Source organism: Aulostomus chinensis, chromosome 17, assembly GCF_037954235.1.
Source record: "Aulostomus chinensis isolate RoL2024-O1b breed Wild chromosome 17, RoL_Achi_v1.0, whole genome shotgun sequence".
NCBI lineage: Eukaryota > Metazoa > Chordata > Actinopteri > Syngnathiformes > Aulostomidae > Aulostomus > Aulostomus chinensis.
The window spans coordinates 23557305-23570216 of record NC_141336.1 but is presented as its reverse complement, the minus strand read 5'-3'; the positions used below and the strand labels follow the sequence as shown (position 1 = coordinate 23570216).

At 46.8% G+C, this 12912-nt stretch overlaps 2 protein-coding genes across 3 annotated transcripts; one reads left to right on the top strand and one right to left on the bottom strand.

Moving 5' to 3' along the window:
• The first annotated feature begins 3519 nt into the window (after positions 1–3519).
• On the top strand, positions 3520–8141 carry bend3 (BEN domain containing 3). 2 transcript variants are annotated; one of them, XM_086182374.1, is made up of 4 exons: positions 3520–3707; positions 4789–4843; positions 5058–5236; positions 5344–8141. In XM_086182374.1, exons 2-4 carry the CDS (start codon positions 4792–4794, stop codon positions 7537–7539), a joined length of 2427 nt encoding a protein of 808 aa, XP_086038500.1. In that variant the 5' UTR covers positions 3520–3707; positions 4789–4791; the 3' UTR covers positions 7540–8141. The 2 variants fall into 2 exon arrangements, with proteins under 2 accessions (XP_086038500.1, XP_086038502.1); XM_086182376.1 differs by lacking the exon at positions 3520–3707 and adding an exon at positions 4447–4676.
• Positions 8142–9566: 1425 nt separating this feature from the next.
• mtres1 (mitochondrial transcription rescue factor 1) lies at positions 9567–12270 on the bottom strand. The gene is made up of 4 exons (XM_086182608.1): positions 12181–12270; positions 10607–11051; positions 9977–10049; positions 9567–9893 (listed from the first exon to the last, which is right to left on the bottom strand). The coding sequence occupies exons 1-4, from the start codon at positions 12197–12199 to the stop codon at positions 9711–9713; spliced, it is 720 nt and encodes a 239-aa protein (XP_086038734.1). The 5' UTR covers positions 12200–12270; the 3' UTR covers positions 9567–9710.
• Between the last annotated feature and the right edge of the window lie 642 nt (positions 12271–12912).

Below are 12912 nucleotides of genomic sequence, written 5' to 3'. Positions count from 1 at the left end.
ACAACTACTGACTTTATGATTGAATCACGAGGAAGACAAACTCATGATCCTTCATGAGTGGAGGACCACAACCTGACAAACCCCAAACAGGCTCAGACCGGTTCCTGAACCAACTTCAAAATGTTACAACTTGTGTGTAAATCCCTGAACAGCTTGATCTCTTCGGCTCCGCCGGACAAGCAGGACCCTCGCTGACCTCTCGGGTCTGTGGGCTCACAGCTCTTAGTGGATCTCAGGGTTGAAACTGAAACTGCTTTCGGCCTCGATGACGCCCCTCCCACCTGGGAGTAAACGTGTCGTCGTTTGGGACTCAAGACTTTGGTTGTCAAAGGTCAAGGTCACTGTGACTGACAGGGATACCACTAAGATGCAGTACGTCTAGGTACTTGTGCCTTGCGTTGTACTATTTAAATACTTCTCTCTCGCCGTGACTCATCAGTACGAAGCCTCCATCAGGGCCCTGCTGGAGGAATGCCACACCTGTGACGGCCATACAGAACCCGCTCCGCTGCGACATTTAAAACAGCCTCCAGACCAGCTGCAGAAACGTTCCAGAGTCGTGGTCCATCGAAATGACGCTAATAAGCTGAACAGGAAGCCGACAGATATCTGGATTGTGGTGTGACGAGGGGGAAAGGACCGATTCTCCCTCTATAAATTCATCCAGGTCAGAGTGTCACATGGGCTTACGTCTGGGGCCTGGTGTTTTCCCTGCCTCCCTCCCCTCCCAGTGCATGCTGGGATAAATCTGCAGCCCCCGTGACCCTATTAGGACCAAGCCGGTGTGTATGATGAGTGTGGAGTGATGTGAATGTCTTCTCCATTTGTCTTCTGCTGAATGGCCCATCAGTAAACACCTGCTAATATCATCATATAGCTGACGCTGATGAATGGAAGTCGTTCTCAGCACGGCTGATTGGCCTCCTCAACACAGGCGAGCATATTGGACAAAAATGACACTTTAACGAGCTCTCTGCACTGTTAAGTGCCGCACGCCGGCCCCTCGTAGCAAGCCGTCGCCTGGCTAACCCCGGGCCGTGCTTCCCCCTGCACAGGCCGCGCTCGCTTCATTGGCTGACAGATCAGACTGCCATGGAGACAGCTCATTAGCCGAATAATGAGAAGCACACCAGCCACACGTTGTCTTGTTATATCATCTCGCTATCGACACATTTGTGGCAGGGGACAGAACATTGGGTGCTAGTGTGTGCATGAAACGGACAATGATGAAGATGGAATAATGGTCCTCTGTTCCTCGTCGGCCGACTGAGACCTTTGTTCATCAGAGGAAACCAGTTCACCAGCTCAGCTGCTGCCGCTCCAAACCCAAATGATCCTCTGATCTGATTCCCCTCACTTCCAGCACAGACGTTCTTGGCAACACTGCACTTTCACTTCATTATGTTTGATATGCAGACCTTCAAGTGTTACTTTAGGGACATCTGAACGGCTGGAATCCCCCTTTTTCTGTGCATAATCGTCGAAAATTGCTTCATACTTGCTATCATCCCCCACATACGGCAAAAATGAGCCCTCAGGTACTTTTGAACGTCTCATCAGCAGATTCTCACGGGAGGAAAACAACTCGCGCGCGTGTTTAACTTTTCTAGAGACAAGCTAGAATTCCTCTGCATTATTCAGCCGTCATTGTTTGGGTCAGGCCAAGAGGACCAAGAGGTGTGAACGCTGCTTCCTTGTTCGCACAACCGTTGTGATGGGATGATTTTAAAGGTACCAGGAAGTGACATCACGTCTTACCTAGTACACAAAGGGGGAAAGGTGTGGAAGAAGACAAATAAATTCAAAAATAAAGAGGAAAAAAAAGTGAAAAATTGACTTGTTAGATTCCCCATTATTTCTCTGACTTTTCAATTTGGTTGTTATGCTCATCTTGCCGCTGAGTATTAGAAATAAATCAAGGTCATCACAAGCGATCGTTTTTATTACACGTATTTATATACGTGTGACCAACGCACTGATAATTACACAAAAAATATGGAGACTTTAAAATACAAAAAGGTAAAAGAACAATTTGAGACCAATGCACACGAGAAAATAAGGAACAATGAGAAGCAGGTTTAAGAACTGCAATAGCCAGCAGCAGAGCAGCATTAGCTTCAGTAATCACCAGTAAAAAAAAAAAAAAAAAAATGTCATTAAATAGATTAAAAAGGAAAATCAGTTAAAAAAAAACAAACATAATCGGGTCTTCGTCTGAAGTACCTTCAGGCTCAGGCCCTAATAAATAAGTCCAGCTCAACTCACTAACAGCAACAACTCGACATTCTACTTGACCGCCATTCAAATGTCTGTGCAGTTCTCTGTGTGTCCACTTGAGGGCGATGTCGCCCACAAAATCTTTGAGTTTGAGTGCGCGTACCTCCACGTTGCTGCCAGGTAATTCAGAGGGGTCCGACAAAACAGGGATGTTCCTTACTTTGTGTTCTCATGAAATCCGGCACCTCTTCACCATGGGAATGTTATTAAATGATCTGTGAATGCCGGATGTCTTCCTGAGAGTTCAAGAACTCTGTGTGTGTGTGTGTGTGTGTGTGTGTGTGTGTGTGTGTGTGTGTGTGTGTGTGCGCGCGTGTGTGTGTGTTTCTACAAAGCTCATTAGGGGTTGTTTTATAAAATCTTAAGACAAATTAGCTTAAAGAGAGACAAAGTTCTGATGTTTGTGAATTATGTATTGAATGTTAGATTTATTAGTTCTATTTAGCAGGTGTTAGAATGTTGCTTACGTAACTTGGGACGCCAGTTATTGGCTTGTCTGATGTCAACTGATGCTGGTTTAATTATTATTATCATCATTATTGTTATTACGGCCTGAGCCCGGAGGTACTATTATGTTTGCTCGTCATTATTATTATTACTACTACTAGTAGTAGTAGTAGTAGTAGTATTTTCATAGTGTAAACAGGAGGCAGAATGAGGCTTGGTGCAGGACACAAGTTTGCTGTGAGAAAGGAAAGAAATTGAATTTAAGGAATTTGAACAACAAAACTTGTTTACTTTTGGCAAAATCATGTAAAGTTGAGTCGCTGTCCCGTCCCCCCCCCCCCCCCCAAAAAAAAAGTTGGGATTTCATGAGAACATCAGTTGGTACACGTGCGCTTTCTTTACAAGGAGTGAAAGAAGTTTGACAGCAAGATGAGGTCAGATCATTATTTATCCGTTCCGAGTGTTTCAGCAGCAAAAGGAGGATTTTGAAATTTGTTCTGCAAGGAAAAGTTGGAACCGTGAACGAGACTGAAGTCTGCAGTCAGCAAACGAAGCTCTCAGCCTCATTCCGGCTACAGGAAACTCAAAATACCGCGATCAAATACTCGTACAGATGAAGTATTTTTGTTCAGTTGCAGTAAAGTGAATTTAAAAACCAAGGTTTTTTTGTTTTGCTTTCTGATAGTAACATTAAGCTTTACTAGTATCTTTCTCTTGTTAGCGCCCCCTCCCTCCTCCACAGCTGTGTGCGGAAGTGACACAGCAGGCGCGCGCGCGCCGTCACGTCACGTCACGTCACGTCACGCGAGAAATCACAGAAGCCGAGCGAGAAAGAGAGAGAGGAGGAAAAAAAAAGAAAAGAAAAAAAAAAAACCCCGTCAACAACAGGAACAAGAGTTGTCTGCGAATCAACCACCGCGATAGTGCGCAGACATGTCCAAGACGCCGCTAACAGTCCGGGAGGCTTGCGTGGAACCGCAAAGGTGAGCTCGAGCCGCCGGTCGCTGCTAATTTAGCCCGAGTCCGAGCAGTGGGGGGGTGTAGGAGGAGGTGGTGGTGGTGGGGGAGGGACTGGTCCACGCAAACATCGCCGCGTCACTATAATAATTCACTAATGTTGTGCACAAGTGAGCAGCGCATTAATGGACGCAATGGCGCAAAGGAATTGGGTCTTTGTGACGCGTCTGTGTGCGAGTGTGTGTGTGTGTGTGTGTGTGTGTGTGTGTGTGTGTGTGTGAGAGAGAGAGAGAGAGAGAGAGCAACATCTCGTGTTTTGGTCCCAGGGTTCATGGGCGGAAGAATGAGGAAGTAGCTGCTCCTGGAGGAGAGCGAGGAGTCCCTGAGCCCAGGCCACAAACAAACAAACAAACCTCTACTTTTGTCTTCGGCTTGGTTTGTTTTCTCCACGGCTCGTGACACCGTGTTAACCGCACACCAAACCGGTTTAGACGTGTTGAGCAAACAGTTCGTGTGTGTGTGTGTGTGTGTGAGTGTGACTGCAGCTGGTCACGTGCTGTGTTATTAGGGCACTGTACTCTCTCACGTGACAACTGAAGTGCCTTTGATGCCACCGAGTTTGTGAAACAGAAGTAAAACATTTTCAAAAACTTCCAGGGCGTCGTTATGCAGTTTTTATCCGGGGGGGGGGGGGGGGGTCGCAGCTGTACCCCCCTCCCCAACACACACACACACACACACACACACACACACACACACACACACACGGCTTATGGACTCTAGACCGCAGACAGAGTCAGCCACGTTTAGCTCCGTGGCCCCATTGTGTATTTTCTAACTCAAATCAAAGTGTGTGTGTATTACTGAGAATACGGCAGGATGAAGGGCGAGTGCATGGTGCGCGTTTTTCTGGGCAGTTATGGCCGCTAGCCGTCAGTCGCCCTTAGCTCCAAGCCAAATGTACGTGGCTGGCTCTCTTCCGCGCCTGTGTTCAGGTGCACAACTACTTTTACTGGTGCTGTTTTATCACCTTGAATTACTTGGCAGCTTTTTCATGTTTACACTTGATAATCAACCATTATTTGTGTTTTGTTTTTGTTTTTTCAGGCTATGAGTTCCTCTGAGCATGGGGAAGTTTCAGATGAAACGATGCTTGAGAAAGGTAAGCTCAGCAGCCGTTTCGCAGTTATCGTTGTTTATTTTTAGAATCGTTTAAATGTTTTAGAAGCCTTAGGTCAAACCTTTTGACACCTCACTGCTATTCAGGCGTCAGATTATCTTATAAATCCTGGATGAATCATGAAGAATGTTACCCACGTTACTGGTCAGTGAATGTGGGAGGATGTTCACAAATGTGAAAATGTCATTACTGGCAGACCACAAGCATGTCCCGGACGTTAAGGAGGAGATGGAGGACTTTGCTATTTGCGAGCCGGGTGAAGGACACGGTGGAGGGTCTCCGGGGGCCACTAAGGCTGGTAAACGGACATCTGCAGAAATGGGCCCTGACGCTAACCAGTCCACAAGCAGCAAAAGACCCAGAGTCTCTGGCGAGGTCAGCAACTCTCACACCATTTTAGCCAACTAGAAGCAGAAGGAAAGTCTGGACCTGATTTCACTACTGTACGCTGTGTTTTTAATGTATTTATGAACTGTGTCTAGATGAGGCGTCACTTGATGGATGAGAGCAACAGACACGAGCCTCTATGCCTCACCACAACCGGAGAGAAGAGGGAGTCCAGGGTCTCCTACAGGAAGCCTCTCTTCAGCATCTCCCACAGGATCTCGGAGAAGAAGAACGCTCCTGTCCTGGAGCAGCAGGCCAGTCTTGGTGTCGGAAACCAGCTCAACTTAAGCAGCGTCCTCTCATCCAGTCTCCAAAGCTCAGAGGAAAATGGCTCGTTGGAAATCTCACCATCGACGGACACGTCAGACCAAACCTTGTCAACAAACTCCAATCTTTATCCTCTTATTGAGAAAATGTTCTTCATCCTCAATACCCTCAACTCCAGCATGACGCAGCTGCATAGCAAAGTGGACTTGTTAACCCTTGAAGTCATGCGGATAAAAAAGCAGATCAAACCAGCGGAGATGGTGGCAGAGTTCCAGCCTCCGCCTGAGTATCTGCTGACAACTGATGAGTTGAATCCGTTGATGGAGCAGACGTCCAGTGCCGGGGAGCTGGGTTGCCGTTTACTGGTGCACCTCTTCCCAGAGCTGTTCAAAGCCAGGGAGTGCTCTCACGACTGCATGGCGAGCAAGAGAACGCTGGAGTCTCTCCATCTGCAGCTGATACGCAACTACGTTGAGGTGTGCTACCCTTCTGTCAAGAACAACAGCGTCTGGCAGGAAGAATGCCTCCTTCAGATTAATGACTTCTTTAATCGGTTCTGGGCCCAGAGGGATATGGAGAGTGCTCGGCTGCTCAGGAAGCAGACAATCACTGGAGCTGGGATAAAAGCGGAGCATCCTCAAACATATCGTTTCATTAATGAGCAGGGTCAGGAGGAGCATGTCCCTCTGGATAATCAGCAGAGCAGCCTGGCAGTGACACAAGCCACAGAGGAGCTAGATGAGTTCTCCTCCCCGGAGGACTTCGTTATTTTCCTGATGCACCGCCTCTTTCCAGAGGTTTTTGAAGAGGGGAAAGTGCCAGAAGGCTGCAACGGTTTTAACAACGTAGGGCAGCTGATTCTAGACTCTGACAAGATGGAAGTAATAAGAAAGTATATGGAGGCAAATTTTCCTGACGTGCCTGAGGACAGCTGGCTTCAGGTGTGCGTCCAGCACATGGAGGACGCTCTGGAGGGGCCCCACAGTAACGGCAACGGGAGTGAACCTGACAACAACGACGAAGGCTTTGACCTGGCCAGTCTTCCTGAAGACGTTTCTATTATTAAGGTTCCAGAGGTGTGCGACCATGAGAGGCCCGGTCGCAAGTCCAAAAAGTCGCTGCTTATGCCTGTAGATTTTGACAATCTGGAGATTCCTCTGCCAGAATTCACTGTTCCACAGGAGTACCTCTTGTCCAAGGAGCAGCTGAAGAGTAACTATGAATGTAGCCTGTCCATTGGGAACTTTGCCTCCCGGCTGCTGGTGCTCATGTTCCCAGAGCTCTTCACCCATGAGAACACACGGAAGCAGTACAACTGCAGCGGCTCCCTCGGGAAGAAGCAGCTCGACCCTGTTCGTGTGAATCTGATCCGTCATTATGTGCAGTTAGTCTACCCGCAGGCCAAGAACGACAGGGTGTGGGTCCTGGAATTCATTGGCAAACTCGACGAGAGGTGCAGGAGACGCGACACGGAGCAGAGGAGGTCCTACCTGCAGCAGCGCAAAGTTTACGGTCAAGATCCGGAGCAGGACTTTATTTGCCAGCTGAACCAGCTCAATCCAGAGAACATGCGGGAGGATCCAGATATTCCCTCTTTACCACCTGAGAAGAGCAGTAAAGACTTCTGCAAAATCCCTCTGGATGAACTGACTGTGTCCAAACCGGACTTCCCTGTTCCTTCTGTCTACCTGCTCTCAGACCTTGAGGTTCGGGAAATTGTCCAGCAGAGCCTCTCTGTTGGGAACTTTGCCGCCAGACTTTTGGTCCGCCTCTTTCCTGAGCTCTTCACACAGGAGAACCTGCGCCTGCAGTACAACCATTCAGGGGCCTGCAACAAGAAGCAGCTGGACCCGGTGCGTCTCCGGCTCATCCGTCACTATGTGGAAACGGTGTATCCTGTGGATAAGATGGAGGAGGTGTGGCACTACGAATGTGTTCCGAGCATTGACGAACGTTGCCGGCGTCCCAATCGGAAGAAGTGTGACATTCTGAAGAAGGCCAAGAGGTCGAGCACTGTGTCCTAGTTACACGACTCTGCAGTTAGACACTTTTCTGTCATCAGACAACAAGCAGACAACGCATTGTTGAACTTTTACTGTACAAGCTGTCCTCTGTAGGATGAAGCCAAGCTGTTGCGATTTTCTGCAGTTCTACTTCTAGTCCTACTTTAAATTCTGACCACAGCGTTGTAGTTAAAGCAATACTTCACCCAAAGAAGTTGTATTTTGCCTTTCAAGTATCTCTCAGATAGGTGCCCTAAGCTCACAAAGATGCTTTTCCCCTCCTGCGTCACTTCTTTTTGTTTCCTGAATGCTGAAAGAGCCGGCCAGGTGTGTTTGGCGTGGAGCTGATTGGAGGCTGATTGTTGCCGGCAGCCACAGCAGCAGAGCAGCAGCAGAAGCGACCTTTTGCGAACTCTCACGTGCATCGTTTTGTATGAGCCGTGTTTTCTTTATCCAGACCATCAGGAAAATGTGCTCGAGTTTGTAAACAAGTGTTTTCGGACAGTGTTGCCGTTTTGTTGCTGCAGCCGTTTTAAACTGCCAGTCACCTTTTAGCCTCAAGCTAAATAAACATGGCTGACTCCAGCTTGCTGGAGCCCAAAAAGGTTATTCAGGAGGGGGGGGGGGAACAAAACTTTTTGAGCTCAAAATATATATTTTTGAGTACTCGAAAGGCAGAACACACTTTCCGGGCCAAGTGTTACTTTAATGTAGAACTATCACTGTCAGATAGAGTTTAAAAAGCTTCTATTTATACGCCAAACCTGTCATAGTTTATCTAACATACTTTGTCAATATTGTTGTAGCCTTAAAAATCATTAACAATGATAGTAGCTGATAGTCTAGATCACATTTTCTATTTGAATAGAACTTAATCACGATGATGTGATGCATTTCCATGGCAGTAACTGATGTAGCATCGTGCCACCTCTGTTTGAATAACAATGTGCTTATGTTAAGCCTTCTTATAGAAGTTTATAAGACAATTTAACATGACGATGGATCATGATAACCTATTTCTAATAAAATCACATGACATATGAGTGGGTATCAGTACACACTAATGGTATTCAAGCCTTCATGGAGGATTTATTAGCCTGTAATTTCAGCCCCGACTGATATTGGATTTTGGGGCAGAAGCGGATGGTGATATTTGGAAGTCGACGGTCCAAATATATCTAAATATTAGGACTTACTGGCGAAACGCCCTCGTTCTGCTGAGCCGCCACAGTCCAGCGGTGAGTTTACTACTGTTGGTTTAACTCGAATGACTTTCCTTGCTATCTAAACAGGTCATCTTCAGCAGTAAAATGCTGTGAATGTTTAACAGTTCCACCCATCAAGCAACGGTCCGCCGCCACAGTCGGGAGATGAGCAGCGCCCTCACAGGAAACGTTCGGCACACCCACCCGAAGCGTTTTTGTTTGGTTTGGTTTTTTCTTTTTTACATGCATCATCAGGAATGTTTGTGTAGCAGAGGGCCTGAGTCACATCAGTTTGGCGTGAAAACATCCGGGTTACCTGAAGGAAAACGTGTGAACAGATGCGGTTTCAGTTCTCCACCTCTTACACTGTTTGTTTGCTGTCTTATCAAAAACTCTCCCTCCCTGCAAGAAAGAGCAAACTCCAAACGAGCGATCGGATGTTTGCCGATGGCTGACATTTTACAACTGATTTTGGAAGATGCCTACCAGCGCCGGTATCTGCTCTGTACAAAATATTCCCATTTTGTACAGAGCAGGAGAGTAAAAAGCCCTTGAAGCTCATTTGTTGATGACTCGCCATCACAAACCATAGAGGACGAGCAAAGAGACCCGAGTGAAACTGAGCCGATATCCGCGTCAGACATTCCTAGATGACCGGTCTTCTGTTCACAAACTCACTCATAGACCTGCCGCGATAATTATCCTATCCTATCCTCAGTATTGTTTATCACAATTCTAAGGGGGGGAAACGGGACAACACACCAAAATGATGAAAACCACCAAGTTGCAACAGACTGTCTTGTGGTTCCTTACAGGGTAAGTAAATACAAGAGCAGAATTCCAGAACATCCACGTGCATCTTTATTGGGTATGAGAGTGTGTGAAACAGCACAGTAACAACTCTTTACAGTACACCTATCTTATCCTCTCCAGATCCACAGCAGTTTTTTCCCGTCATTTTCCATGCGGTGCCGTCCTATTCCAGGTTCACGGCTTGAAGACCTCATCCCTCGAGAGCTCTAGGAATTTCCAGCGTCTTAAAACGACTTTGTACTTCTCTGTTTTGGTGGTTTCACCCGAAACCTGCTTGAGGACGACTCTCATCAGAGTAACGGTGTCAGCTTGTTTGCTCTCTGACAGTACCAGATCCAAGGTGTCGCCAGCTTTCACCTGCATGCAAAGCAGAAACGTGAGTCTGCACCGCCATGACAGCGTCGGGGAAACGTCATGAGTGGAAAACATGCGGCACTCACTGATTTGCTTTTCTTGATGAGCGTCTGTCCATTTAGTCGGAGCATTCTGTTGTAGAAGCTGTCCTCTATTTTACTGTTGCAAGATGAGCAGAGGTTTGGTGAAGCCATACAACGCACCAAGAAGCCATTTGTTGTTGTTGTTTTTTTTTGCCTTTCAGGTGCTCACACATAGAAGTTTCTGACACGCCGCAGCACCTCTGTGACTCCAGCATGCTGACGCAGCCACGCAGCTTGAAGCCAATGGCGCCCGACAGCTAACAACATCAAATCTATCACAAATGCAGAGCTACAGTTGGTTTTACTGAGCGTGACGACGCGCTTCAGAGTTTGTAAGCGGATGCTTTCAGACTGTTTTGCTCTTTTGTTGGTGTAGCTTGTTGTTAAGACACCAGTCTCCTTTAGCCTCTAGCTGAGTAGACGTGGCTGGTTCTTTCTACGTGCTGGAGCCACAAGGAAGTGATGCGGGTGAGGAAAACGCTCTCGTGAGCTCAAGGCGCCCACTTGTGAGGACTTGGAAATACACACACGACGCCTGCTGGTGTTCGTTAGTTCATGAATATCAAAACTGCATTAGGATCATTCATGCAACACCTGAACTTTGTTGTCTTCTATCAGCAGCTATGAACTCACTTGCGTGCGATATTCAGGCCAGCCCCCATGATGACATCAAAGCGGAAGGACTGCACATGCTTCTCCATGTCTTTATAGTCTTTTGGTACATTGGGGTCCACGACCTCATCTTCGTAATCACTGTCCTCTGGGTCCTCCTCATCCTCGTCTTCGTCCTCCTGTGTCTCACTGGCAGCACCTTTCCTCTTGTTGCTTTTGAACCTCAGCTGATGGACGGACCAGCTCCTCATGGCGTACCTGCCACAGAGAGCCGGCCGGTGGCAGCCCAGGGCGGTGGAAGCAGCGCAGCCCCACAGCTGGCGGGTGTGGATGGTCCTGGGAGACCATTCAGTCTGCCTCAGTCCGTATCCAGCAGCCAACAGGTGGCTTTGGTTCAGCCGGCCAAGCTGCCTCATGGCTAACACCTGCACTGCCAGGCTCTGCATGTTGGAGCTCCACCCACTCACTGTAAACACATGAAGAAGACATGGGTTATAGCAGACAACACCCTTTTTTTTTGTTAACACAACTGTGGATAGCTTGGTTGTTAGAAGCCGGAAGCCATTAGCTTCAAGCTAAATAGAGGAGGCTGGCTCTTTTTGTATCCTGGAGCCAAAGAGATGCGAAGCAGCAAAACTTCTTTCTGAGCTCCAATTACACATTCTTGGGGAAGTATAACTTTAATTGATGGGGGTCCCCCCCCCGGTACAGAGTTAATTAATGAAGCACAAAAGAAAAAAAAAGATTACACCTAAGATTTTATTTCATTCATCTGCTCCAAAACATACCATCAAATTCAGTGTTTTAGACATCTTTCATACACGGTCTCGTTTAAAGCCAATAAAAACTTTTAAAACACTGGTAGTTTCATTTAAATGAGCCGCACAATTGATCAAAATGGCAGTTGTGTGTCCACTTGCATTTTGGTTTTGGTTTTTGTAGTCACGGGGGGCGCTACCTTGATCAGTGGCACATTGTGGCGCTGCAGTGACATCCTGCTACAAATCACATTCTAAAAGGTTCTACTTTAATCCCCACAAAAACAAAACGGGATTTAAGTAAACAAAAAAAAAACTTAAGTAAAAATGAACACGACACATCCACAATACCAGCCAAAATAAACGCGATCCCTTTTTCTTTTTTTTTTTTTAAACCTGCAACCCTCAGGTTGCTCTCGGTCTGCAGGTTTAACCTCGAAACCGCAGCCAATCGAACGCTTTTGTCTCTCTTAGGTTGTTTGACCTTTCGTCTCTCAGCACTTCTCTGTAGCACTGAGAGGCTCACAGAGGCCAGAAAGCTACGCTTGTTGTCAAAAACCGCTCAAAGAGCTCGTTATGTCCTAAATGTGAGCTGTTGTGTTTTGTCTATTTCCTTTTCTTTCTTTTTTTTTGCACCTTTATTCCATTTGTTTTTTGTCATGCACTGTAATGGCTTCCTCCGTGAGCAAGTGTCAGACGGAGAGGCACAAGCGGCTAGCCGCTAGCTTTAGCCGCTTTAGCTAGCGCGTGAAAATACCACGTTTGCTAACCAGCAAATAATTCGTTTCAAAGTCTAAAGTCATCCACGTGTAGCGGTTGAATCAGGTACCTACTCACCTATGAAGCAACCCCTCATAGCTCCTGCCAGGGATTCGTTTCCCGTCACAGTGTGATGGGTTTAATCTGCAGCCTCCTCCCAAATGCCGCCCCCTGGCGCACAGGAGGAGAAAACGCTTTTTATTTTTTTTCCTTTTCTAACCGAATTAAATGGGCGTCTAAACGTGTTTATTTCTCCCAATTTCTGCCAGTCTGCTGCGAAAAAAAATGACGGTGCGTAACATCCTGAGCCTTGAGTTATAACGCATGAAATCAGAGATGTGCTCACAAGGGAATTCAGAGGCTGTGAGTTTGTTTTTTAGAGAGCAAAATTAAATTGAGCGTTCTAATTGTAGGAAAAAGAGTGTTCAGTCGCTTACAGGCTGTTTCCTCTTCATATTTTCATATTTTGACTTAAAAACACCAGTAATGATACTGAGGGAGGCTCAGCTCCATTCAAGAGTCCCAGTAACCATGGAAGGGTCATATAACAGGAACCCAATACTGATGCAGCAACGTACAATCAAGCCAATTAATTTTATTGCCTTTCTTCTAAAAAAAAAAAAAAAAGACTCCTCTGGTGAAGGACACTCTTGCAGTACTCACACACTCCTGATCTGGAACTCTTAGTGTACCCAAGTCGGAGGCCTCGTGTCTTTGTCCCATTCCTCGTTATGTCGTACCTCTGGAATGGCGCGAGGGAATTTCTCCAAATTTTTCCTCATTCATCAGAACTCAAGGGTGAGCTGAAAG

Excerpts from the sequence above, each read along its gene's own strand:
- mtres1 (XM_086182608.1), bottom strand. Across the intron at positions 10,050-10,606 it reads GGCCTGAATATCGCACGCAA|TAAAATAGAGGACAGCTTCT; the intron begins GTGAGTTCATAG and ends ATCTTGCAACAG. Across the intron at positions 9,894-9,976 it reads TCATCAAGAAAAGCAAATCA|GTGAAAGCTGGCGACACCTT; the intron begins GTGAGTGCCGCA and ends CTTTGCATGCAG.
- bend3 (XM_086182374.1), top strand. The coding sequence starts at position 4,792 with ATGAGTTCCTCTGAGCATGGGGAAGTTTCAGATGAAACGATGCTTGAG. Across the intron at positions 4,844-5,057 it reads TGAAACGATGCTTGAGAAAG|ACCACAAGCATGTCCCGGAC; the intron begins GTAAGCTCAGCA and ends CATTACTGGCAG. Across the intron at positions 5,237-5,343 it reads GACCCAGAGTCTCTGGCGAG|ATGAGGCGTCACTTGATGGA; the intron begins GTCAGCAACTCT and ends AACTGTGTCTAG.